The 26,706-nt window shown below is 47.6% G+C and overlaps 1 protein-coding gene across 1 annotated transcript; it reads left to right on the top strand.

Moving 5' to 3' along the window:
* Positions 1 to 874: 874 nt before the first annotated feature.
* LOC115083963 (gastrula zinc finger protein XlCGF26.1-like) lies at positions 875 to 26,026 on the top strand. The gene is made up of 3 exons (XM_029588146.1): positions 875 to 1,104; positions 9,861 to 9,956; positions 22,044 to 26,026. The coding sequence occupies exons 2-3, from the start codon at positions 9,884 to 9,886 to the stop codon at positions 23,387 to 23,389; spliced, it is 1,419 nt and encodes a 472-aa protein (XP_029444006.1). The 5' UTR covers positions 875 to 1,104; positions 9,861 to 9,883; the 3' UTR covers positions 23,390 to 26,026.
* Positions 26,027 to 26,706: the final 680 nt, after the last annotated feature.

Here is a 26,706-nt window from a genome sequence, read left to right as displayed (position 1 = left end):
CTAGCTGAGCCTCTTGCTGTTGCATCATGGCAGGAAGGGAGATGTAGACAGCCTTGCTGGGCCTGTTCTTGTACCGTGGATAGGAGGGTGTCCCTAACAGCAGGGAGAGGGGGCATGTACTGGCAACTTTCTGGTAGTTAAACCTCAGTTCCTTCAGGCTAGGTTTTGAGATGCATCTGCTGGTGGGTGTAAACATAGCTGCTGTGCTGGGCCAGAGAGTTAAAATCCGGACACTGGCTTTAGAGTATGCGTATGTGTGTGTCTGTGTGTCAAGCTTACCTTGCTGCTGCCCATGTTATACCTATTCAGGGATGAGGCACTGCTTCTTGTGTGGTGGGGCACTGTGTATGTCAGAGTCAGAAGCTTACCCTGCTGCTGCTGCTGCTGTACTTGTTTTTTGGCTAGAGGACTTTGGATGCTAGTTCTCGTTCAAAACACTAAATTCAAAAGGAACATTTTGGAATTAAAAGGTATTAGAAGGTATGAAGAACCACAAGACCTTTTTTTTTTTTTAAGAGATACAATCCCGGAGAAAGCGGAGTCACTTCTAGCTGCAGATACTGCTTGAGAAGTGACATCAAATCAATTTAGTGGAGAATTACTCAGAGGGCTTGACAGTGGATTTCTTCCAACTGGTGATAGGAAACTGAATATAACCCTGAGAAACATAGTACCCCCCATCCATTTCAGAAAAGACTTCATCTCCCAGCCTGCAGTGGTGGGAAGAGGGAGAGAGAGAAACCAAACAGATCCTCCAAGAACTGCAGTGGAGTTTCTGGCTCTTTTTGCAGGTTGGGTGAGAACTTTTATTTGTTTATTTGTGAGGGTCCCTCCTTCAGACAGAGACGGATGCGGACTACTACGGTACTAGAGCCGCGCCCTGCAAAGCTTGGTGCATCCGTGGGTGGCTGGCGGCCGCCTGGGGTAGGAATCGTAATGTGGAGGCAGACATCCGAGCTCCCCCTCCCTCCTCCCTCCTCCCTCGTCCCTCCCCCTGTATCACATCACAGAGTCCCTCCCAGTCAAAGGAGACGGCGGAGAAGAAAAACTCTGCAGGGCCCAGAGGCCTTGGATCTCGCAGTATCCGCAGGAGAGCGCGCTCAGGTACCTTATGGGAATTTTCTCTTTATGTATCTAAGAGCGCGCTAACACAGGGATGCCGCGCCTTCTGGGCATACTAATACGATATAGCCTAGGGAGTTCCCAGCCCCCATGAGCTTACAATCTAGGTGGGCATGAATGGAGAGGAACGGGAGGCGTGAGAGAGTGGGGGCAGCTGCAGTTAAGGGGAAAAGATGGTAGGAGAAACCGGAGGAGAATGTGACAGCAGATAAAACCAGCAAGGCCCGTCTCGCCCTTTCTGCTGCTCTACCACAGAGGCTGCCCCCTCCCCATCATCGCCGAGGGTCCCCCGTGCTTGTGTAATGGAAGGATTGCTGGAGCTGATGGAAGAGTTGCGTTTCCAGGCAGGAACTGCTTTGCAACCGATATTCTCTCTGCATTGATAACGTGCACATCTCCCTCTCTCTCAAAGGCTCCCTGTACCCTGACTTATTTACATTCATTCTGTCCCTGGTTTGTCAGCTGTCTCTTATCTGGAGCGCCCTATATGCAGCATGACAAAAACGGAGCCCTGGTGCTCCTCACCTCTTCCTTAGCTGGCCTCTCTCTCCTCAGTGACAGATTTGGCCAGATGTTGTCCCCTGGGTACTGTCAGTGCTGATGCCATTCCCCCCCCTCGTCAGTTCCAGCCATGCAGTCTTCAGATTGCAGTGAGCTGGAGTGGGTGCCTGCATTCACAGGTCACACCAAACCCATCCCTAACACACACACAGGTCGATACTCTAAGGCCGCGGTAGAAAGAGTGCGGCAGTGCCGGGCACACCCTCGTTCCCCACACGCGCGTCCATGAAGCGAAACCCCTTTTACTGTATAGGCGGTATATTCAGCGCCTATACAGTATCCCGGGGCGCGCTGGTACCTGTCATTTCAAATGTCATTTCAAGTGACATTTGAAATGACAGGTACCAGGAAGTGGATGGTTCCCCCCCTCCCGAAGCAAGGCGCAGGGCGAAAATTAAAACAAAAGGGAATAAACTGTAAAAAAAAAGTAAACTTACTGGCGGGAGCCGGCGGGCGCTCGTTCGATCGGGCGGCGGCGGGAGCCGGCGGGCGGGTGGGTGCACGTTCGATCCAGGTGGTGGCGGGAGCCGGCGGGCGCCCGTTCATCCAGGCGGCGGGAGCCGGCGGGCGCGCGTTCGATCCAGGCGGCGGCGGGAGGGTGGGCGCAGGTTTATCCGGGAGCCAGCGGGCGGGTGGGCGTGCATTCATCCAGGCGGAGGGAGCCGGCGGAGAAAGCGGCCTCCGGCAGCCCCCGCCGGCAGTGAATGAATGCGCGCCTGTGCGACCCGTGCGATTTCGGCGCGCCTGTGCGACCTGTTCGATTTCGGCGCTCAAGGTGTGACGTCACGACGCTTGACGTTGCCTTGAGCGCCGAAATCGCATGGGTCGCACAGGCGCGCATTCATTCACTGCTGGCGGGGGCTGCCGGAGGCCGCTTTCGCCGCCGGCTCCCTCCGCCTCGATGAATGCACGCCCACCCGCCCGTGTGGAGATGGGGGATTCGGAAAGTGACAAGGTATTTATATATATATATATATATATAACTATATAACAACTTTAGCATTTTATGAGAACTGTAATTTTTTTTGTAAGCCGCTGTCAGCTCCCATATGGAACATGCGGGATGAAATAATTTTTTTAAAGCAAATAACTAATGCAATCGGAGTTCCGTGCAGCATCGTTCATGCAAAAAGAAGGGCTGAATGCAGTTTGAAAGCGGGTTAGTATATATGGAGGTCGTCCATGGTGCAGGACTAACACCAGGTAGAGGGTAGGCGGTAAACTAACAGGCTAAGGACGCGGCAAAATAGCGGGTTACAAAGGAGATAATCTGAGCGCGCGTCACAGTATCGGAGGGGAATAGCTAATTCCTTCATTAAATAGCGAATTCGTTCATTTACATCTCATATACATGCTGGGTGCGGAAAGGGTTATGCGTTGGTTTCAAGAAGCGCTAAGGACGCGTGAAACTGGAGACTGTATCGCAGGATCGCTTTACGCGTCCCAATTGTGCGCCCACAGCGAGTTGCAGACGAAGAATCTCCAACCGCACTTTACAGTATCGAGCTGACACTCAGATAAGTTTATTGGCATGACAGTTTTATGTGTTGAAAAAGTAATATACAGAATAATTAAAATAAAAGGCTGGAAAAGAAAGGAAAACATTACAAAATGATAATAAGCCAAGAAAAGATATATGTTATGGAAATGCATTTCTGTTTCTCTTTCACCAGTGTTGCACTACATGCAGAATCTGGTTTCTTGAGGTTTCCAGTTCAGTTTTCATTTGAATCTTTCCATTTCTAATCTGTGATCACGTACAGTATCCTGCATTTGGTAAGGGTCTATTTGGGTTTTTTTAATCTGTGACTGAGGTAAGGTATCCTGCTATCATATATTTTCTGTGTAAGGATCTGTAGCAATCCAACTTGTTCTGTTTTTCAAAAGGAAGTGTATTAGTGTTCTAGGGCACATTCCAATATTTGAATTGCTGACTTTTTGTATGCCGGGTTGTAGTTGTTTTGAGTTCCGGTAATAGTGCTGGATTGGTATGGCAGGTTTGCTGCCTCGGTGTTGAATGTCTTTTTTTCCAGGGTTTTGTGTTGCTTTAGAGAGCCTGGAGGTGGAGGGAGTTTGTGTCGCTGTTGTTGAGATGACACCAGAAGCTAAATATTCATTTTTGCATGGTAAGTAGTAAGGGAAATAGGCCTAATTCTGCTCTGCACCCATCATTAGGGGAGGTTTCTGTGGACTTGGAGCATCTGCAGAACTGGAGGTGTAGGATTTCTGTCGGGGTCTCATCCCATTCTGTATAGTTTGAGGTTAATGATAGGCTCCAGACCTCATTCTCATAATAGGACTGGTTGAATGATGCTATCAAATAATATTAATAGTAGTTTTACTGGGGGGGGGGGCTGCATTTGTCTAGAGGGTTCTATGTTGCATATAGGGACATTAGAACTTTTTCTTAGTGTCTGTATAGCCAACGTAAAACACCCACACGCATTTAGTCTCAAGCCAAGGTATAGTCTAGGGCAGTGGTTCTCAACCTTTTTTCTGTTGGAACACACCTGACAGATGGTTCTTACATGCGTGACACACTGAACACATGACCATCATAGGGCTAAATGTAAACGTATAGTTTGCATCCACAAGAACCCCTCTGACCCACAATTATGAATGTAAAGCAGAATTATGACATTCCCCATACAACTCACCTTACAAAAAAGATATTCTGGTTCTAGTGTCATCTCAGTAACAGCAACACAAACTCCTCAATAGCCCTACTTTTGAAAAGACAGCAGTTTATCACCAATGCATGTCCTCTTGAGAAAATACAACAAATAAGACCGATACAAACGCTTACATGCTAGTAAAATACCTCACCTCGGTCACAAACACAGAACAGACCTAACATACTCCCAGGATCTGCAGTAATGCACATGAACTAATCCACACACAGTTACACTTGTATTATGGAATGCACTCAAACAGTAACAACCCTACCTATGAAAAGGCAACACTACAAATATTAAATCAGGCCCTAAACACTAATACACCTCCTATTAGGAAAACAGAACTAGCCAAGCAGCTATAGATCCCAACACAGAAATAATTGTATAACTATACTAATAAGCAGAATAAATGTTTCAAAACTATGAACAGAATAACATCCAACAATTAAAAACTCATAAAAATTATTTAAAATTCTCCAAACACCAATAAAATATTTCTAAACAGCAGACACATCACATAATATTCAGTAATTAAAATGGCAGTCAATCAAGAAAAATAAACTTAAAAAGCCACCTTTACTAACCCCCTCCAGCAGCTCTCCTACTCCTCTTCCATGCAGGCCAGTAGCACACACCAGAAGCAGTAGTGGCTGAAGCTTTGTACTCATGGTTCTCTTCCTTAGGGCCCATGACCAGTCTCTCTGTCTCTCTCTCTCTCACACACACACATACACATACCAGTCACACCCCCATGACTAGTTTCTGTTTTTCACACATCAATCATCTCCCGAGCAGTCTTTCTCTTACACACACACTAGTCACCTTCCCGAACAGTCTCTCTCTCTCATGCATATACACAGGCTTCCCATTTCCATGTTCTATCTTACATATACAGGCTTCTCACTGCCATGCTGTGGCTCACACACACCCAGATTTCTCACTCCTATGCTAGCTCTCGCCACATGCACAAACTTCTCATTCCCATAATCACTTTCTTTCTCTTTCTCACACACATACCAGTCACACTCACATACCAGTTTCTGTCTCTCACACACCAATCATCTCCTGACCAGTCTTTCTCTTACACACATACACACCAGTCACCTTCCCGAACAGTCTCTCTCTCTCTCATGCACACACACACAGGCTTCCCACTCCCATGTTCTATCTTACCTATACAGGCTTCTCACTCCCATGCTGTGTCTCACACACACCCACACACCCAAGTTTCTCACTCCTATGCTAGCTCTCTCCACATGCACAGGCTTCTCATTCCCATAATCACTTTCTCTCTCACACACACACACTCCAGTCATCTCCCTGACCAGTCACTTCCATTGTCTGTCCTATATACACACACATCACCTCTCTGACCAGGTTCTCTCAATCACACACATGCTCTCTCTCACACACTTTACATAGATGATCTCAATCAAATGCTCTCACACACAGGCTCTCAGTCACAGTTACACATGCACACTCTCAATCACACATACATTCTCTCACACACAGGCTCTCAGTCACAGTTACACATGCACACTCTCAATCACATACATTCTCTGACAGACAGGCTGTCTGTCTATCTCTTTCATTTCCTGCCCCCCCCAGCACAAATGGTAGCTGCAGCAGCCTCCTCCTCCTCCAGTTCCCGCAGGCCAAGAAAGAAGAATCCCATCAGCCACGGGAGGCTAATTCTGCTGTCTCCTGTGCCGATTTCTGGCTGCTTCTGATTTTGCTTCGGGCCCACGTTACTGCTCGGGGCTGCTGCCGCCGCCGCTATTTTTTCATGCGGCATGGCTCTTTCTTCTTCCCACGCCCCCCTCTGAACATCACTTCCTGTTTCGGGCCAGGGTGGGGGCAGGTGCGGGAAGAAGAAAAGGCCCAGCTGCGGTTGCCAGCTTCCAATGACACCGCTGCCGTTCCCACCCGGGCTTGAACGTGCTGATAGCCCGGGCAGCAACGGCAGCAGTGGAAGATTGTCCCTCTCTCGCTCGGTGAAGGAAGAGGGGGGAAGAGCAGCGGGAGACCGGTAGCACGCGACACACCTGCTGCTGCTTGGCGACACACTGGTATGCCGCGACACACCGGCTGAGAAGCGCTGGTCTAGGGTATGGTCAGCTTCTTGTTTATTTAGGAGGAATCTGAATTTGTGTTGGAACTGTTTTGCTCTTTTCTCCAGGTTAACCTGTAAGACCCATGATTTGCAGTAGGTCTCTAGCAGGTTTAGATTCTCCTGTAGACCTTCTGCAGCGAGGGACAGAATGAGCGAATCATTTGCATAAAGCAGGCCTGTGAGTACAGGTTCAGTTCCCAGTTCACTGCAGTCTGAGGGTCCTCGGTAGAAGTCTGTGCGAGCAGTGGTGGTGCTAAAGGGGTGATCTTGGAGATCTGGGACAGGTCTAACAATCTGTGGGATGCGGGGAAAATGGGACAGGAAATTTGCTGCCACCAAAATATTTTTTCCCTAGGCACAGGCAATACCCTTCCCTTATTATTATTTTTTTTTTTACAGCCTTCAGAGTCCAGCAGCAAGAATCAATGTAATTTCTTGTAAATCTCCATCTGTGACTTTCCTCCTGGTGTATGGCAAGAAGGAATAAATGCCAGAAACAGGGCATAGTACACAGATAGAAAGCACGGCCGTGGAAGGGAGCGAAGGGAGCTAAGAAAGCAGAGGGGATGGGGAGGTCTGTACCGGGAGAAGAGAGAGGTCTCTCCAGAGGGAAGCGGGATCTGTGCTGAGAAAAGGTAAGAGGAGAGAGAGGTTTGTGCAGAGCGGATGGAGCAGAAGGAGAAGGATTTAGGACCAGAGCCATGGGGACAGGGACCTGGGATTGGAGTCCCCCCTTCCCAGTTCTGCCCTGCACCCTAGCATGTTTAACACTGGCCTTGTCACACAGTACTGGAGAGATGGTGAGACCGCACCTTGAATACTGTGTACAATTCTGGTCGCTGCATCTCAAAAAAGATATAATTGCGACCAAAATGATAAGGGGAATGGAACAACTTCCCTAAGAGGAAAGACTAAAGAGGTTAGGACTTTTCAGCTTGGAGAAGAGACGACTGAGGGGGGATATGATAGAGGTGTTTAAAATCATGAGAGGTCTAGAACGGGTAGATGTGAATCGGTTATTTACTCTTTCAGATAATAGAAAGACTAGGGGGCACTCCATGAAGTTAGCATGGGGCACATTTAAAACTAATCGGAGAAAGTTCTTTTTTACTCAACGCACAATTAAACTCTGGAATTTGTTGCCAGAGGATGTGGTTAGTGCAGTTAGTGTAGCTGTGTTTAAAAAAGGATTGGATAAGTTCTTGGAAGAGAAGTCCATTACCTGCTATTAAGTTCACTTAGGGGTGGATTTTCAGAGCCCTGCTCGCCTAAATCCGGGCGGATTTAGGCGAGCAGGGCCCTGCGCGCCGGTGTGCCTATGTTCAATAGGCGCACCGGCGCGCGCAGACCCCGGGACTCGCGTAAGTCCCGGGGTTTTCCGAGGGGGGCGTGTCGGGGGCGGGCCCGATCCGCGCGGCGTTTTGGGGGCGTGGTTACGGCCCGGGGCGGTCCGGGGGCGTGGCCGCGCCCTCCGGATCTGCCCCCGGGTCGCGACTAGGCGCGCCAGTGGCCCGCTGGCGCGCGGGGATTCACTTCTCCCTCTGAGAGGCGTAAATCCCCCAACAAAGGTAGGGGGGGGTTTAGACAGGGCCGGGGGGGTGGGTTAGGTAGAGGAAGGGAGGGGAAGGTGAGGGGAGGGCGTTAGAGGATTCCCTCCGAGGCCGCTCCGATTTCGGAGCGGCCTCGGAGGAAACGGGGATAGGCTGCGCGGCTCGGCGCACACCGGCTATACGGAATCGATAGCCTTGCGCGCGCCGATCCCGGATTTTAGCGGATACGCGCGGCTACGCGCGTATCTACTAAAATCCCGCGTACTGTTGCTTGCGCCTGATGCGCCAGCAAAAGTACGCCAAATCGCGCGGTTTGAAAATCTACCCCTTAGAGAATAGCCACTGCCATTAGCAATGGTTACATGGAATAGACTTAGTTTTTGGGTACTTGCCAGGTTCTTATGGCCTGGATTGGCCACTGTTGGAAACAGGATGCTGGGCTTGATGGAGCCTTGGTCTGACCCAGTATGGCATGTTCTTATGTTCTTATGAACAGAACAAGGGTCTTCCACTTTCAGAGCTCTGTGCTGTCACCCATTACACCGCCAGCCCCCGGGCAGGCCTCTTCAGTAAGTCCTTGCTTGTTATCAGCTGATGATACATCTTGTAAGGTGACTCTTGAGATTCAGGGCTGCCAAAACCTCCTGCCATAGGCACATCAGGGCACTAAGGGGGCCGAGTCAATAAACTGTGCCCAGCACAGCGCAAGGGCTTACGTGCGGTTGGGTGTGCATTGGGTATGCATTTTGGAGGCGATTGAGACTAGCACTTGAGGCAGCAAGGTTATTAGCGCCCCCAAGATGTGCGCTCTAACAAATGCGTAACCGATGGCACTCATCACACGTAAACTGCACGTAGATGAGGGCATCAGCTATTACCTCCCCCTCCCCAATGCAGGAGAGCTCTGGGCCCCCAACGTAACACTTTTTAACACAGGGAACTTAACTCCATCCCCGGGGGTGGAGTAAAGTCAGCTCGCAGTCAAGGGATCATGAGAAATTAAAAAAAAAAACGCTTCTCTGTGTTATAATGAACGTGACCTCCTCCTTAGTATCCTTATGACACTTTCATTTACTGCTTGCGGTGGAAAAAAACCTCCTTTTTCTTTATGGCCACACAATTTAGCCGTCCGTAGCAAGGGGCGCCTAATATAATACACTTCAGCAACCTCAGCAAAATAACCAAAAAAAAAAAATAAAATGAAGCAGGATCAGAACGGACGCCCGTTGCATTGAGCGCCCGCTGCAATAAACTAATGAGCGCTACAGACGCACAATTCGCCGTTTTTAATGCTGCTCTCTCGTTTAAATACAGGAAAAAAAAATGCGAGGTAGAGCTGTCGCCTCAGGTTGAGGAAACTTTATTCGCACGGTCGTTAAAAAAGCCCAACTCTGGCCGAGTTTCGCACAAGCGGCTGCATCAGGGGCTGGTCAGAAGGAAGGCACAAAAATCATATTATAACCCAATAATATGGTGAAAGTAGGTAAACAGTGTCTTATAAGATGAAATGCTTCTACTGATCAGCAAAACTCATAAGTATATGTATCAGTATAGATCAGTTAATGGCTTGATGTAAGCCAGAAACACTGTCACTGGGGTGGCTCTGTACAACGAATAACGTTTCCTCAAGCTAAAGCGACAGGGCCTCTCTCGCATTTTTTCTGCCTTCTGGCTTTGATAGACCATCTTACGGTTTATTTCTTGGGACCTTCTCGTTTAAATACTGCACCAGGGGATGCGGCTGCGCGCACGTTAAGACAACAGGTGGCCCGATACCAGCACCCGTTTTCAGTGCACGTTTTACTGCATCGGCCCCTGAGTGTCTCCTTTCTGTTTCAGGTCTCTGTGAAGAGCAGGGGGAAATGTTAGAAGAATGGCAGAAGGAACTTTACAAGGAGACCTCGAAGGAGAATTATGAGACTGTGCCCTCAATAGGTAAAAATCAATTTTGATTCTTTTACTAGCAGAGACCAGCAAACCATTTGTGGACAAATTAATATTTTTATTTCAACAATTTGTCTGTAAATACATAAAGAAGATAAGAACATGCCATTCTGGGTCAGACCAAGGGTCCATCAAGCCCAGCATCCTGTTTCCAACAGTGGCCAATCCAGGCCACAAGAACCTGGCAAGTACCCAAAAACTAAGTCTATTCCATGTTACCATTGCTAATGGCAGTGGCTATTCTCTAAGTCAACTTAATTAATAGCAGGTAATGGACTTCTCCTCCAAGAACTTATCCAATCCTTTTTTAAACACAGCTACACTAACTGCACTAACCACATCCCCTGGCAACAAATTCCAGAGTTTAATTGTGCGTTGAGTAAAAAAGAACTTTCTCCGATTAGTTTTAAATGTGCCACATGTTAACTTCATGGAGTGCCCCCTAGTCCTTCTAGTATCCGAAAGACAGGCCGATACAGTACAGTGCGCTCTTTAACCTGCGTTTGGATGTGCATTTTCGACGCGCTAGCTTTACCTCTTATTCAGTAAGGGGTAATTGTGCGTCGAAAACGCGCGTCCAAACCCCCCCCCCCAAAAAAAAAACTAATAGTGCCCGCAACATGCAAATGCTTTTCAATATATATATAAATGATCTGGAAAGGAATACGATAAGTGAGATTATCAAATTTGCGGATGATACAAAATTATTCAGAGTAGTTAAATCACAAGCGGACTGTGATACATTACAGGAGGACCTTGCAAGACTGGAAGATTGGGCATCGAAATGGCAGATGAAATTTAATGTGGACAAGTGCAAGGTGTTGCATATAGGGAAAAATAACCCTTGCTGTAGTTACATGATGTGAGGTTCCATATTAGGAGCTACCACCCAGGAAAAAGATCTAGGCATCATAGTGGATAATACTTTAAAATCGTCGGCTCAGGGTGCTGCAGCAGTAAAAAACAAACAAACAGGATGTTAGGAATTATTAGGAAGAGAATGGTTAATAAAACGGAAAATGTCATAATGCCTCTATATCACTCCATGGTGAGACCGCACCTTGAATACTGTGTACAGTTCTGGTCGTCGCATCTCAAAAAAGATATAATTGCGATGGAGAAGGTACAGAGAAGGGCTACCAAAATGATAAAGGGGATGGAACAGCTCCCCTATGAGGAAAGGCTGAAGAGGTTAGGGCTGTTCAGCTTGGAGAAGAGACAGCTGAGGGGGGATATGATAGAGGTCTTTAAGATCATGAGAGGTCTTGAATGAGTAGATGTGACTCGGTTATTTACAATTTCGAATAATAGAAGGACTAGGGGGCATTCCATGAAGTTAGCAAGTAGCACATTTCAGACTAATCAGAGAAAATACTTTTTCACTCAATGCACAATAAAGCTCTGGAATTTGTTGCCAGAAGATGTGGTTAGTGCAGTTAGTGTAGCTGAGTTCAAAAAAGGTTTGGATAAGTTCTTGGAGGAGAAGTTCATTAATGGCTATTAATCAAGTTGACTTAGGGAATAGCCACTGCTATTAATTGCATCAGTAGCATGGGATCTTCTTAGTGTTTGGGTAATTGCCAGGTTCTTGTGGCCTGGTTTGGCCTCTGTTGGAAACAGGATGCTGGGCTTGATGGACCCTTGGTCTGACCCAGCATGGCAATTTCTTATGTTCTTATGATGGCCCTATTAGTTATTCCCGTATGATTCAGTAAGTAAAATGTGCAACCAAGCCACACATTTTACTTTCAGAAATAAGCGCCTACCCAAAGGTAGGCGTTAATTTCTGCCGGCACCGGGAAAGTGTACAGAAGAGCAGTAAAAACTGCTTTTCTGTACACCTTCCAACTTAATATCATGGCGATATTAAGTCCGAGGTCTCAAAAGGAAAAATAATTAAAAAAAAAAAAAAATTTAAATCACCCCGTGGCTCGCCAGTTGAAAACCGGACGCTCAATTTTTACGGCGTCCGGTTTCCAAACCCGTGGCTGTCAGCGGGTTTGAGAACCAATGCCGGCACAATTGCGCGTCAGCTGTCAAACCCGCTGACAGCCACCGCTCCTGTCAAAAAGGAGGCGCTAGGGACGCACTAGTGTCACTAGCGCCTCTTTTTACCTTGGGCCCTCATTTGAATACTGAATCGCGCACACAGGAGAGTGGCCTGTGCGCTCACTGGGAGAGCGGGCGCTCGCCCGCTCTCCCAGTGAGCGCACAGGAGAGTGGCCTGTGCGCGCACTGGGAGAGCGGGCACTCTCCCGCGACTTTTATTGTATCGGCCTGAGAGTAAATAACCGATTCACATCTACCTGTTCTAGACCTCTCATGATCTTAAACACCTCTATCATATCCCCCCTCAGTCGTCTCTTCTCCAAGCTGAACAGCCCTAACCTCTTTAGTCTTTCCTCATAGGGGAGCTGTTCCATTCCCTTTATCATTTTGTTCGCCCTTCTCTGTACCTTCTCCATCGCAATTATATCTTTTTTGAGATGTGGCAACCAGAATTGTACACAGTATTCAAGGTGCGGTCTCACCATGGAGCGATACAGGATTTGTATTATTCTTTCACTAAGGGCTTTATCCAAATCAAAACTTCAGGAGAGGATCCAGATGGAAAGGGAAGGGAAGACCAGGCTGGGGGAAGGATCTCTACTTCCTGTGGCATCAGTCCTGCTTCCTCCTCCTTCTTCACATCTTCTCCTCCCTCCTACACCTTTCTTTCCCAGTTCCCATCTCTGATGTCTCCTATCACTCACCACCCACACCCCCAGTACCCTTTCGAGTACACACACACTCCTCTGGCATTGATCCCCCTTCTCACGCACACACCCGTGGTACCAAGTTCTCTCTCTCTCTCTCTCTCTCACCGTACACTGAGGCAATCTCCTCTCAACCTCCCCCCCACCTGATCCTCTCTAGCTTTTCCTCCACCCAAACCTCTCTCTCCTCACCATGATAGCTCCTCTAACTCTCCTTTTCCTCACCCCAGTAAATCTCCCAGCCAGTCCCCTCTTTAACACTTCCCCAATCATCTCCAGTCCCTCCGATGCCTGCTTCTGCTGCCCAGCACCTGCAGTCTGCACAATTCTCAGTGCGTCTGCCTCCATGCCTATGGTACGCCGGCCATGACCTCACACTGCCAACACCACTTTATGTCACCGATCACCACCACCACCACACACAGCTTACAAACCCGATGAAGCCAGCCCTTGCTGGTGCTGCCACCGGTGCAGTCCACCTCCCCAGCAACATAGTCCTCGATGGCATCACTCACTCTCCCTGCCACTCATTGCTGGCGCTCCTGCCTCTGATGCAGCCTGCACCCCCGCAGCTCTACACAGACCAAAGCCACAGCCCGACTCTGTGTGCATGCCCCGTGGTCCGACACTGCATGTGCAATTGTACACGCAGGACAGGCGAAAACGGCCTGTTTATTATACTAGAAGATACTGACACCTTGTGGCCACCTCTGGTACCGCAGCCTCCCACATTTCCCAGAAAGGCAAAAAAAAACTGTCATCATAATAGAGTAACACAAGTCTCTTCATCCTAAAGTTTAAACTGAATCAAGACTTTAGCACCTTCCCAGTGTTTTCGCTGCAGTGTGTCCTCCTTTGACGCACCTCACGCCTTGCACTAGCACGGAATGAGGACGACTCCTGCCTTCCTTGCGCGCCGACGCTGCAGTTCCCTCTTGAGGTACGGCCGCCGCTCCCCTCCCCCCACAGTTCATTCACGACCTCTTCAGGAAGTGATGTGACTCATCTGGCTGGAGAAGCAGATGCCGACACGTTCATTTTGGCTCCATGCTCCTCTGCCACGGCGTCGTGGAGCCACTGGGCCGCCCGGGCATGGTTGTAAATAAACCCTGCTCTCCTTACCCGTTCGTGGAATCCCCTCTCTTGCAGCGCACTAACACCGCATGTAACAGACCGAAGCGAAAAGTAGTTTAGCGCTGGATTTGAACGAGTTAATAATACCTTGTACGGAAAAGCACGGTGCCTCGTTCTCTGTTGGCAGGAACAGGCTCCCTGACCAACAAGCCAAGTATTATCTCCTTGACTGAAGAAGGCGAGGAGCCACGTGTTAGGGTTCAGCAGGACTCGGAGGAAGGGAGATGTCGTCAACCCTGCCCCCAGGGCCGGTGCAAGCATATTTGTCGCTCTAGGTCAGGGGTGGGCAGTTCCGGTCCTCGAGGGCCACAAACCAGTCTGATTTTCAGGATATCCCTAATGAATATGCATGAGAGAGATTTGCATGCACTCTGCCTCAGTTGTATGCAAAATCTATGTCATGCATATTCATTAGGATATCCTAAAACCTCGACAGGTTTGTGGCCCTTGAGGACTGGAATTGCCCACCCCTGATCTAGGTGAACATTTGGTCATTCAGCTCCCCCTCTCCCAACGTAACTTATCGGCGACGGTGGCTCCAGCACAGCGCGGCCTTCTTTGACGGTATGGGCTGTGGTACAGCACCCCCGCTAGACATCACACCGGCAGGATTTTGCCTCCCCCGAAATCTTGGCGCTCTAGGCAACTGCCTAGTTTGCTTAGTGGAAGCACCAGCCCTCTGTGTAGCTGAGTAGGGAAGAACTAATCCGGTACAAAGGGCGAGGGAGAGAACTGGAGATCTCCGGAAACCTGCCCACATCTTTACACGCGGTGATTCTGCGACTGCAGTTGTGGTTTCCCAACTCCCGTATGTCCCGCAAAGCTCCCAGCACGCACCACCTCCTCCGCTCACCCTGCTTAGTGCTTGCTTGTTGGCACCAGATGTGAAGGAATGTATAACCACAACTGTCCATCGAAACTTTACTCCCAATTTAACAAGGAGATTTGTACACAACGGGCATGTAAAAATAATGCATACGCTTTAGTGCACTTGCATGTAAATCCACTGCTAATGAAGGCATTAGCTGTTACTCTCCAGTGCACGGCTGTGCATTAAAGCCCTGAAGGCTTAACTCACATTTTTTTTAATGCTGGACATTTAACTCCTGGGTCAGAGGTGGAGTAAAGTTAACTCACATTTCTGGGGCTAGGGTTAGTCTGAGGTGCCCTGCCAGCTTGGTTCCAGAGCTGGAGTTCCTGGGTGTAGGGGTTCAGGACTCGGGTCTCCTTTGTCCGGAATGGACCTGAGGCCATGCCGGCGAAGCACCGTAGACTAACCCTAGCCCCAGAAACGTGAGTTAACTTTACTCCACTGCTGACCCAGGAGTAACATTTCCAAGCCTAAAAACAACCAGGTACCCAAGTGTGGGATCCCAAGCCAGAGACTCAGAACTGTGGGATGTACGTGTCCATTGCAGGGATAGGCAATTACAGTCCTCAAGTGCCTCAAACAGGTCTGGGTTTCAGGATATCCCCAGTGAATATGCATGAGGTAGATTTCCATACAACTGAGGCAGAGCAAGAAATATATCTCAAGTACTGGAAATGCCTACCCCCTGGTCTATTGCTGTGTAAATGGAAGAGTAGCCAAGTGGTTAGAGCAATGGGCTAAGGACCAACGGAAACCAGGGTTCAAGTCCCTACTGTTGCTCCTTGTGACCTTGGGTAGGTCATTTCACCCTTTGTTTTAGGTACAAGCTAGGAGATCATTTATCCAGTTACAATAGGCATTTACCATGCAGTAAATGCTTCACAGTGTCAACAACACTCAGCATTTTGCCCTCAATAATATCAAAATGGAGATAAAATAACGCAACTTGCCTGAAAAATGATAAGCTGTGTTATTTTCATGAAAGACAGCAACAAACCTGGAGCTGTAGCTAACATTTCCTGGGAGCATCAGGATGCCAGTGCACATCCAGGTGTCTTAAAAGGCCCGAGCTGCTGGTGCTGAGGGCTGGGGACCCGCCTTCATGCTGCATTTGTAGACCCAACTAATCTGTGGTACCTCCCCCTGGTATTTTATCACCGGGGGGAAACATCGTGCAGTTTCCTAAGCTGTGGTACCAAGTGCTGCAGTTTGGTAAACCCCATGGTGTTGTCCTCTTCCGGGGCAAAGTCCCACGGCTTAGTAAATAGGCCCCCTGGAATTGAAAGCCCTCTGGTGAAGGCCGGTGCTTCCGTTAGGCAAACTAGGAAGTCACCTAGAGCGCCAAGATTTGGGGGGCAGCAAAATCCTGCCAACACAAGGCCCAGAAGGGGCTACGCCAGAGCCAATACTGCCAAAGAAGGGGGCGCTGTGCTGGAGCCTCTGCCACCAAGAGGAGGAAGCGCTGTACTAAGTTGGGGAAGTGGGGTGCATGACTGAAGATTCGCCTAGGATGGCAAATACTCTTGCAACCAGCCCTGCCTCTTGGTACAGGGAAATAAACTGTCCTACCTGAATGTAATTGACCTTGAGCTACCAATGAAAAGTTCTGGGCTAAATCTAAATTTAAAAAAAAGCTCTTTGGGGCATGCATGATCGTCACTATTGTGCAGCGCTCACTGTATGTAAAGCTGTCTTATTGCTGTTGCCTTGTGCTTTTCTAGATGTGCGTAAGACCTGGGAGAACAGCCGAAAGCAAGACTGTTGGGCCAGGCAGGAGCTGCATGATAGCAGCATGACCAGGGGGTGGGGCAGGCCTTATGCGGTGAACCAGAGAAGACTGAGGCAACATCGACAGACAGTTGTGTATACAGTAAACAGAGCATGATGGAGACATTATGTTACCATAAGAGCCTGCCCCAAAGAGCTTATATTACGATAGCCAGTTACACATACAATAGGTTTGTGCTGTGTGGTGACAACTGTGCTAATAAGTGCCTGCTCCAAGAGAATCACTTCTTAAAAATGTTACTCCTGTCTAGTGGACATTTTCAGTAGTTTTATGTTCACAAACCAACCCCTAGATTCATCGAAAAATGTTAATAACGCATTGATAACTCGCGCGTTAAGAAAAAGAGAGAGAGAGAGAAAGAGAAGTATTTATATCTACGTTATGGCCATTTCGGGCATATCGCACAGCCTAACGCCAGGAAAAAAGGTGTAGTCATTTCCGGCATTAAAACCGTGCGATAGCATGCGTTACGCTATCGCACGGTGCAGTATTGCCCCTCATTTAACTAAATCCCACCCAAACCCCTCCCCGATCCCTGCCCCTCCCAAAAATTTGCATTTGCGCCGTGCATTACAGTTCTTTTCGTGTGTGTTATGGTGTTAATGCACGCCTTAACCCCATAACGCATTTTGATGAATGGCCCGGTATGTTTTTTGTACTTAAAACATGATTTATGTGTGTAAATAATGTTTTTTATATGTGCGACGCAAATTTTCATGCACACGTTTTCGTATTAATGCCACAGCAGTTCTCATGCCATTAGTTTACTGCATCAGGAGTAAAAACTTTTTAGCAGGTGCCTACATTTCAGTGCATATTTTTTTATGCCCGTCATATTACAGCATTCCCGGAGGGTTTGGGTTTGAACAAAAAGTTTAAATGGCCTTCTGAATAAAGACTATGCCAGCAGATACAGAATGCAGGAGCTATCCAGTCTGCCTTGTCTCCCTTCTTGTTGTAGCAGCTCAGATCTTGCTTCATCTCTGGCCTTATTTTTGCTTCCCACCAGCAAAGGGATTGTCTTTCTTTGTTCCAGGCCTTGTTTAAATCGGATAGCATTTTTGCCCCCATTGGGAGGCTGTTCCGTGTATCTGCTATTTTTTTCTGTGAAGAAATGCTTCTTTACATAGCCCCAGTCTGATGACCACTTGGTCTAGAACTTTCCATCAAAAACTGAACATCTCCATCCTATGCCCTGTTCCTCTCGGGTATGAGTATTTAGGCCCTTGACTCTCAACCTCATTGAGCTTATGAAGCAGACTTTGCAGCATTTTCTGTGGATTTCCTCTACGCTGTTTATGTCCTTTTGGAGGTTTGGCCTCCAGAACTGGGCTCAGTATCCCAGGTGAGGTCTCCCTAATGATCCATAAAGAGGCAGTATCACCACATTTGTGGGGTTTTTTCTACTGGTTATACCTCCCCCTGAGGATCCTACCATCCCTCTGACTCTCCCTTATCAGATCGATTGGCCAACTTGTGATCCTTAGGCAAGATCACCCTGAGATGTCTCTCCTGTCTCCTGCTCATTGCTACCTCACTCCTCTCATGAGCTGCTCTCCTGAGATCCTGCTAGGGGCATGCGGAAAAGTCAAGGTCAGACACCAACCAGGCAAATGTCAGGTAGGTTCGGGTTTGATGGAAGTTTTCAGATTTTCCCCAGATTGACTGGGGATAATGTTCTCAAAATTTCCCATTGAATTTGAGGAAAGTCTGAACAGATTCAATATGGATTTGATAATTCATGGGTACCTGCATCGAATCTCCTTATCGCATGCCCATCAGTTCATGGGAAACCTCTCAGGCTCCTACGCAGAGTCACCAAAGCGAAAGTCTGTATCAAATTATTATTTTATTTTAACTTAAACTGAAGGCCTGATTCATCTAGGCATTTTCCTATTGACAGAATGGGAGAAATGCCTTAAGGAATCAGGCCCTAATTCAGAAACTCTGTGAGCTCATGTAGATGGGCTCAACACCCAGGGTCTGTTGTCCACTCCAGAATGCTCTTGTCAAATCAACTTCCTGGAACTTCGGGCGATCAGGTACGCTCTATGGGCTTTCAGAGATTGGCTGTCCAGCAAAGTGGTCCTGATCCAAACCAACAACCAGGTAGCCATATGGTATGTCAACAAACAGGGAGGCACGGGATCATACCTCTTGTGTCAGGAAATGGTCCAGATCTGGTCCTGGGCCCTGTCCCACGAGATGGTACTCAGGGCCATGTCCCTGGCCAGGACAGAGAACGTGGAGGTGGACAGACTCAGTCATGCCTTCAGACCCCATGAGTGGTCCCTGGACCAGGGAGTAGCAAATTGGATATTCCGCCTCTGGGGGACCCCGGGCATGGATCTGTTCGTGTCCCCTTGCAACCGGAAGTTGCTTCGGTTCTGCTCCCTGTATTGGTCAGACGGCCAATAAGCCTTGGACGCCCTTTCCCTGGAATTGGGGCAAGGGTCTTCTGTACGCATATCACTGATTCCCTTAGTAGTGAAGACACTCTTGAAGCTTTGCAAGACGAGACAGGTCTGGTTTCCACGCCCTCGGGAGTTATCCATCTGGAAATTGATCAGTCTGAGGTCTTCCTCAGATCTCATCACACAAAATGAAGGCAGGTTGCGGCATCCCAATCTCCAGGCCCTGTCGCTCACAGCTTGGATGTTGAGAGATTTATCCTGCAACCTCTTGATCTATCATATGATGTGTCTCAGGTCCTGGTGGCTTCCAAAAAGACTTCCACTAGAAAGTCCTAAGGACTGAAATGGAGGAGGTTTTCCGTGTGGTATAAGCAGAAGGCCCTGGATCTCTTCTCCTGCCCCACATAAAAACTGCTTGATTATCTTCTATACCTTTTGGAGGCTGGATTAAAAGCCAACTCTGTTAGAGTCCACCTGAGTGCGATTTGTGCATACCACCAGGGTGTAGATGGTACACCCATCTCTGTACAGCCTATAGTTGTACGATTCATGCGGGGCCTACATCAGCTGAAGCCTCCCCTAAGGCCTCCTGCTGTGTCTTGGGACCTCAACGTGGTATTAGCTCAGCTGATGAAAGCTCCTTTTGAGCCGCTGTGCACCTGTGACCTGAAGTACCTGACCTGGAAGGTCATATTTTTGGTGGCGGTCACCTCAGCGTGCAGGGACAGCGAACTCCAGGCCTTAGTGACTTATCCACCTTACACTAAGTTTTATCACGACGGCGTGGTCTTGCATCTTAACCAGTCCATCGTCCTGCCAGTATTCTTTCCCAGGCCCCATTTGTACCAAGGTGAACAAGCTCTGTAGTTTGGACTGCAAGGGAGCCTTAGCCTTCAACCTGGAGTGGACAGAAGCCCATAGACAGTCCTCCTAACTTTTTATTTCTTTTGATAAAAAATAGGTTGGGCGTTCCATTGCCAAACAGACACTATCCAGTTGGCTAGCAGATTGCATCTCCTTCTGTAATGCCCAGACGGGACTGCATCTTGAGAGTCATGATAAGGCTCATTCTGTCAGAGTCATGGCAGCTTTGGTGGCCCACTTGCAAGCAGTTCCAGTGGAGGAGATCTCCAAGGCTGTGACATGGAGTTCTCTCCACACATTCGCATCCCACTACTGTCTGGATAGGGATGGCTGACACGACAGTAGGTTTGGCCAGTCTGTCCTTCTGAACTTGTTTAAGGTGTAGAACCCAACTGTCCCAACTTGGGACCTGTTGTTTGGGTTCAAGCTGTCTCCCCCTCTGTTACCAACAGCACTGTTGTTGTTATGCCTGTTGGCACCTGGTTGGGTGTCTGTTGGTCCCCTTTTTTGTTGGGGAACCGCTTGTAGTTAGAGATTCATCCATGTGTGAGGGCTACCATCCTGCTTGTCCTCGGAGAAAGCAGAGTTGCTTACCTGTAACAGGTATTCTCCGAGAATTGCAGGGTGTTAGTCCTCACAAAACCCACCCATCACCCCTTGGAGTTGAGTTTATTCCATTTGCTATTTTAAATTTAATTCTATGATACAAGACTAGAGAGAGACCCCACATGGATGCATGGTATAGGGCATGCTGGGCATGCTCAGTGTACCTAGTCAAAGTTCTAGAAAGTTTAATATAAGTTTTCCACATCAGGGCTGCATCCGATGATGTCCCCCATGTGTGAGGACTGCAATCCTGCTGTCCTCGGAGAACACCTGTTACAGGTAAGCAACTCTGCTTTCTAGACTTTCTCCAGGACCTTGCCCAAACCTTTTTCAAACCCCTCTACGCTAGATATCTTGACCACATGCTCTGCCAACAAATTCCACATCCTGATTTTGTGTTGGGTGAAAAGAAATGTCTCTAATTTGTTTTCAGCCTGCTACCTGTAAGATTCATGGAGTGTCCCCCTAGTCTTAATATTATTTGAAAGGATAAATAACTGTCCCCTGTTTACTTGTTCCATCATCATACTCCAGAAATTCTAAGAACCAATGGATTATACGCTGACAAGCTAGGGAAACTAAACATTTTTCTGGCCTGCCATATCTTTCTTTTGCATGGCTGAATCCTGCCCATATAGGAACGATTTTTTTCATGCACGGCAGAGGCAGGAAAGGCTGTCACGGTTTCTCAGGCTTCATCAGAAGCAGAAGACAAGCACCTGGTGGCAGTGATAAGTGAAAGGCCTAGGGGCTCTCCCAGGCTCCCCCAGCACTGGTGCTCATTGAGAGCTGCCGGCCGGGACCGTTGGCCAAAGATGAATAAGATGCACTGTTGAGGGAGGGGAGTGAGAGGGAAGAGAAGGGGGAAGAGTGAAGGGAAGGCAAGGGAGGGGAGGGGAGTGAATGAGAGTGAGGGGAAAGGAAGTGGAGAGGGGTGAATGAGAATAAAAGGAGGGGAGAGGAAGGAGGGAGAAGAGGAGGGGGTACGTTTTGCGGCATTTTAAGAAGGTCTTTTTTTGCTGTTATCATGTTTAACTATTTGGTGAGTGGTGTCTCTAGAGTGTTTTTTTCGTTCACCATGATTAAAGCATATGACTGCCTCTTGCAGTCGGTATCAGCTAGTTTTTTTTTCACTCATAAGGATTTATTTGTGGCTGTGGGTATAATTGATGATTTAAGTAGGAAAGATTTTTGTGTATATAATGTAATCCACAGAGGGGTTCTTTGCATTTATTTTTTTTTGTATTTTACACTGCGGACATCTCCTCCAATTTTTCTGCTTTATTTGTATTTTTTTTACCGAAGGAGGGAGTACGCCACATTCATTAGGGGGCAGGGTTCCCGACTTCCTAGAAATCTGGAAATATTATTACAGACACTCTCTGACAATCAGCCACATCCATGGGAACCCTGAGCCTGTCCCCCCTCCCCCACCACCACCTTTTCCCAGCATTTCAGATCATCAGAAGGACCAGACATGTCGCCCTCCCTACCCTGCTCAGCCCCCAGCCATTCCCTTCAAAGTTGGGGAATCCCTGGCCTGTAATCACAGATAGCTGCTTTACGAGTAGTCTTGGCTGAACACTAGTTATTGTTCCTACTTCCATGAGCTTACGACCCACCTATCCTTTTTGTCTATTGCAGCAGAGGATGGTCGTAGAGTGGAAAAAGAGAGGAAGAGCGAGATGGAGAGTGCCGGGAAGCCGGGTCTAGAGAAAACGGCAGCAGGAAGCGAGAGAGGAGAGCAGCTTTCACACTGTCCTCATATGGAAAGCCTGAACATGAATCAGGATGTCCTGGAAGAGCACCAAAGAGCCACTGCAGGGAAGTCCCTGAGAAAATACAGCAGTTTTCGTCAAGTGATAGAGCCCATCATGGAGCAGAGAAATGTACCAAACATCTCACCATACACGTGCACAGATTGTGCCAAAAACTTCCATGTGAAATCCAAATTTATAAATCACCTGAGAATCCACACGGGCGAAAAACCTTTTACGTGTCCCGAGTGCAGGAAAAGCTTCAATGTCAGGAGTAATCTTGTGATGCACCAGCGAATCCATACAGGACTGAAGCCTTTTACGTGTAGCGAATGTGGGAAAAGCTTCAGTGTCCGGGGCAATCTGACCATGCACCAGAGAATTCACACGGGAGAGAAACCATTTACCTGCCCTGAGTGTGGGAAAAGTTTCAACCACAGGAGTAATTTTATAACGCACCGGAGAATCCACACCGGAGCCAAACCTTTCACATGTACCGAATGTGAGAAATGCTACAACTGGATGAGAAACCTTGTAATGCACATGAAGAGCCACACGGGAGAGCAACTGTTTACATGCACGGAGTGTGGGAAGAAGTTTACTTTGAAGAGGAATCTTTTCAGACATCAAAAGATTCACGCAGGAGCGAAGTCATGCAAATGTGCCGAATGCGAGAAAAGGTTTACCGATCGGAGAGATCTTAAATCTCACCAGAGGACACATATGGAAGAAAAACCATTGACGTGTATAGAATGCGGGAAAAGATTTTCGGCTGAGAGAGATCTTAAAAGCCACCAGAAAACCCATAAAGGAGAAAAGCTGTTTACATGCACCGAATGCAGGAAAAGCTTCAATCATAGGAGTAATCTTGTAACCCACATGAGAATCCACACGGGAGAAAAACCATTTGCATGCGCCGAGTGTGGGAAAACATTCAATCACAGGAGCAATTTCATAACGCACCAGAGAATCCACACGGGAGCCAAACCTTTCGCATGCGCTGAGTGTGGGAAGAGCTTCAATCACAGGAGCAATTTTGTCACTCACCAGAGAATCCATACAGGAACAAAACCATTTGTATGCACTGAGTGTGGTAAATGCTTCAACAGGATGGGAAGTCTTATAGTCCACATGAAGGTTCACACAGGAGAGACCGGCAAAGAAAGAAAGCAGAGCAGGGAGATCGCTAATACGGTGGAAAATGCAAAGATTTACTGTATCAGCCTCATGTAGGCCCAAGACCTGACACAGGAAAGGCTAAAGGGAGGTGAACTTCAGCCTACAGATGGGAGATTGGTAATTGCAGTGCAGGACGGTGGACTATACACAAAGCACAGAACAAAATAAATCTAGAAAAAACAACAGACAAAGGCAGATTCTATAACCCGGGACTGGAGACAGACAGTTTTCCATCTTGTGGCTGGGTGCGCCGGGCTGATGTCAGAAGGCAGGGTGTGGTGGCAGATAAAGACTACAAGCCACATCTAATCTACCTTTCTTTCTATTCTTACTGCACTGCTGCAGCCCCTTTTTCATTTCTAGCTTTTTTTTCTCACTTCTTCAGCCCTGAGAATCCTCTGTGCACATCCAGTTGTAGGCTTTCTCGAATTGTCGCGATTTCTACCCCCACTGGTAGACTGTTTCTCGCTCTGACCTAGCACGGCTCATCCGCCAGGATCTCCGTGAAACCGCGTGACATCCTAGAGCCCAGGTCTTCCCACTGGCTTGGCTGGGAGTGGGGATGCTGCGGAGGTAGCATTCACAGCCCTTGGGTGGTGCTGAGGGTTGGAGAAATCTTAGCTATTCTCCAATGGTTGTCACCTGGTGGCCTGATTCAGGGAGCCAGCTGAGGGCTGTCACTGTATGATTTTTGCACATAAAATCCCAGAACCCCAGCTTTCCCCCTAGATTAACTATAACCCTGGAAACTTTACTTGGACTCGCAGTCAAGTTTCCAGCTCTGAGAAAACACAAGGTAAGCCAGTGCACCTCTGTGCATTGGGGGAGGAAAGGTAATGGTTAATGCCATCGCTATTTATTTATCTGTCTCACACCTTTTCATTGGTGGCTCAAAGCGTGGGGTTTGCATGAGAGAGGGCGCTGGCCTCTGCACATATTGCTGTGCCTGTGGGTTTTTTTGTGTGTAAAACTCCTTGCCTCTTCGGCAGTAGAGCATGTGCACAAAAAATTGGGGTTAAACTGTATGCCGTGCCGGGCACATCTTATTGCATCGGCCTCACAGAGACCAAATGCCTACTGTTGGCAGATAACCTGGTCACTGAATCCCCTAGTCCAGCAAGAAAACCGAAAGCTGCTAGAGACCCACGGCATATCAGGGGCCCTACAGGAGAACCTGGGACGACGAGCATTACGATTTTTCAGAGAGAGTCTATAAACCTCCTACACAAATTCACATTTTACCTAAGTAACCAGGATTATGTGTCCCTTGACACAACACTAACTGCATCTGGGAGTTCATCATTGGCTATGAAGATAGTACAAGAAGAACACTCTAAGGGCCCTGTACGCAATAAAGAAACACCTGGCCAGTTACAACCTCCCAGTAAAACTACTGTTAATTTAATTTATTTATTTAGGTTAGTTTGAAAACCCAGATGTGTCTTTAACATGGACCAATTTCATACAACAGTTCAGTCGCTGGTACTGAGTGCAAATGACTATTGTAACTCGCTATACGTGGATCTTCCCAATTACCTTCAACTCCTGCAAAACTCTGCTTCCCAGCCAATCACATTAGTCCCAGATGGTGAGAGCTGCATTGTCTCCCAGTAGGGCACAAGGCCCTTATAGGAGATGGGCCACAATACCTTGCTGACCTATTGCAACAGTACTTTCCCTAATGATCATTCTGTTCTACAGAGAAAATCGTGGTGGTGGTGCCTTCCTTCAAAAATGCCTACTTGCAGGAAATGCGTAAGCCAGCAATTTTTTGTCACACTGTCGGTTCCATGTTATGGAACTGAACTTCCCCTGGGGCCGATGCAATAAAATTTTGCAGAAAATGGGGGTGCCATGCAATAAACAAATTAGGGGGTCGCGACCCCGCAGTTACCGGCGGTCTGCCGGTTATGAACACCGATGCCGATAAACTCGGTGTTGGTTTTGATAACTGCAGCTGGCTGGTTATGAAAACCAACGCCGAGCGTATCGGCATCGGTCTTCAAAGCGGCCGGCAGAGGGTTTTTTTCTTTATTTTTAACTTTAAAATAAGTAGAGAAAAGCATTTTTTTCTGCTTTTCTGTACTTTTTTTCAGTGCGCTCAGCTATTAACGCCTGCCCCAGACAGGCGTTGATACCTGAGCGATAAATGTACGTCTGAGAGGCACATTTATCTTTTTGCATTGGGAGTGAATGAGTAATAGGCTCATTCACGTGCATTTGCATGTGACGAGCGCTATTACCTTCACTCCACGTCGGACGCGTGTTAAATAGGCGCTGATCCCCCTATTGCATTAGGGGGTGGATTAGCGCCTATTTAACCCGCGTCCAACAGCAGGTTAAACAGTGCGCTCGGCTGAGCGCACTGTATTGCATCGGCCCCCCTGGAAGTCAGAGAAGAACCAGACTATAAGATATTTAAAAGAAGCTGAAGACTTTCTATTTTTTTTTGCAGGCCTTCGTTGCAGTCACCTAGCCCCCTCTGCTTATTTCCTCTGTGCTTTTCTTTGATTGATGATGTGGATTAAGGTTTTTTTTTTGTTTTATCTCTAAAGCTGCTTTGTAAATTTGTCTTGTTTGCCTGTTATCTTGATGGTATGTGTTTTATAGTGTAATCTGCTTAGTACAATTTGTGCGAATTAGGTGGAACAAAAGAACATTTAAATAAATAAATACATACATACATAGGTACTCTGGTATAAAAATGTTTTAATAAATAACCATCTCTGAATGGTTCAGTCTACAGCGTAATCTAATGAATGCAAACTTTGCACCCATTAAGCCAGCATCCTTTGAAGATACCTCACTCTGAGCCATGTGCTCTTGAGCCACTGTTGGCCTTCCCTCAGACTAAACAATCACTCAGGAGTGTATGGTTTGGAGTGAGGTTAGAAAATCCCAATAGAAAAGGGGTGATAAAGGCAGAAGTATCCTGGCTGCATTTAAATAAAGAAGAGACAGAGACAAATGAGTCTATGCTATCCATTTCAACTACAACTAAACCAGTCTGTAGTTTCCTGGATCATCCCTGGAACCCTTTTTCAAAAACTGGCATTACATTGGGCACCCTCCAGTCCTCAGGTACCACAGCTGATTTGAAAGAAAATTTTGAGATTACTAGTAATAAGTCTGCAGTTTTGTTTTTCAGTTCTTTCAGAGTGTATACCATCGAAATGTAAAAATGTACGACTGTAGAGATCGATCCTTTGTAAACCTTTGTGATGGCAAAACCGAACGACGGTATATAAAACTCGATAAATAAATAAAAAAATCTAGTCCCAGATTGTCAGCTTGCCCTGTTACAATTTCCTGGCTCACTGCTTTGCTTCAGCTCCTCTGAATCATCACTCCTCAAAGAATGTGTTCGGCAT

The sequence above is a fragment of the Rhinatrema bivittatum genome, chromosome 2 (genome assembly GCF_901001135.1).
Source record: "Rhinatrema bivittatum chromosome 2, aRhiBiv1.1, whole genome shotgun sequence".
NCBI lineage: Eukaryota > Metazoa > Chordata > Amphibia > Gymnophiona > Rhinatrematidae > Rhinatrema > Rhinatrema bivittatum.
The sequence above is the reverse complement of the archived record's forward strand: the minus strand, read 5'-3'. Positions and strand labels throughout refer to the sequence as shown.

Coding starts and splice junctions, on each gene's coding strand:
- LOC115083963 (XM_029588146.1), top strand. CDS start 9,884: ATGTTAGAAGAATGGCAGAAGGAACTTTACAAGGAGACCTCGAAGGAG. Junction 9,957..22,043: donor TGAGACTGTGCCCTCAATAG/GTAAAAATCAAT, acceptor TGTCTATTGCAG/CAGAGGATGGTCGTAGAGTG.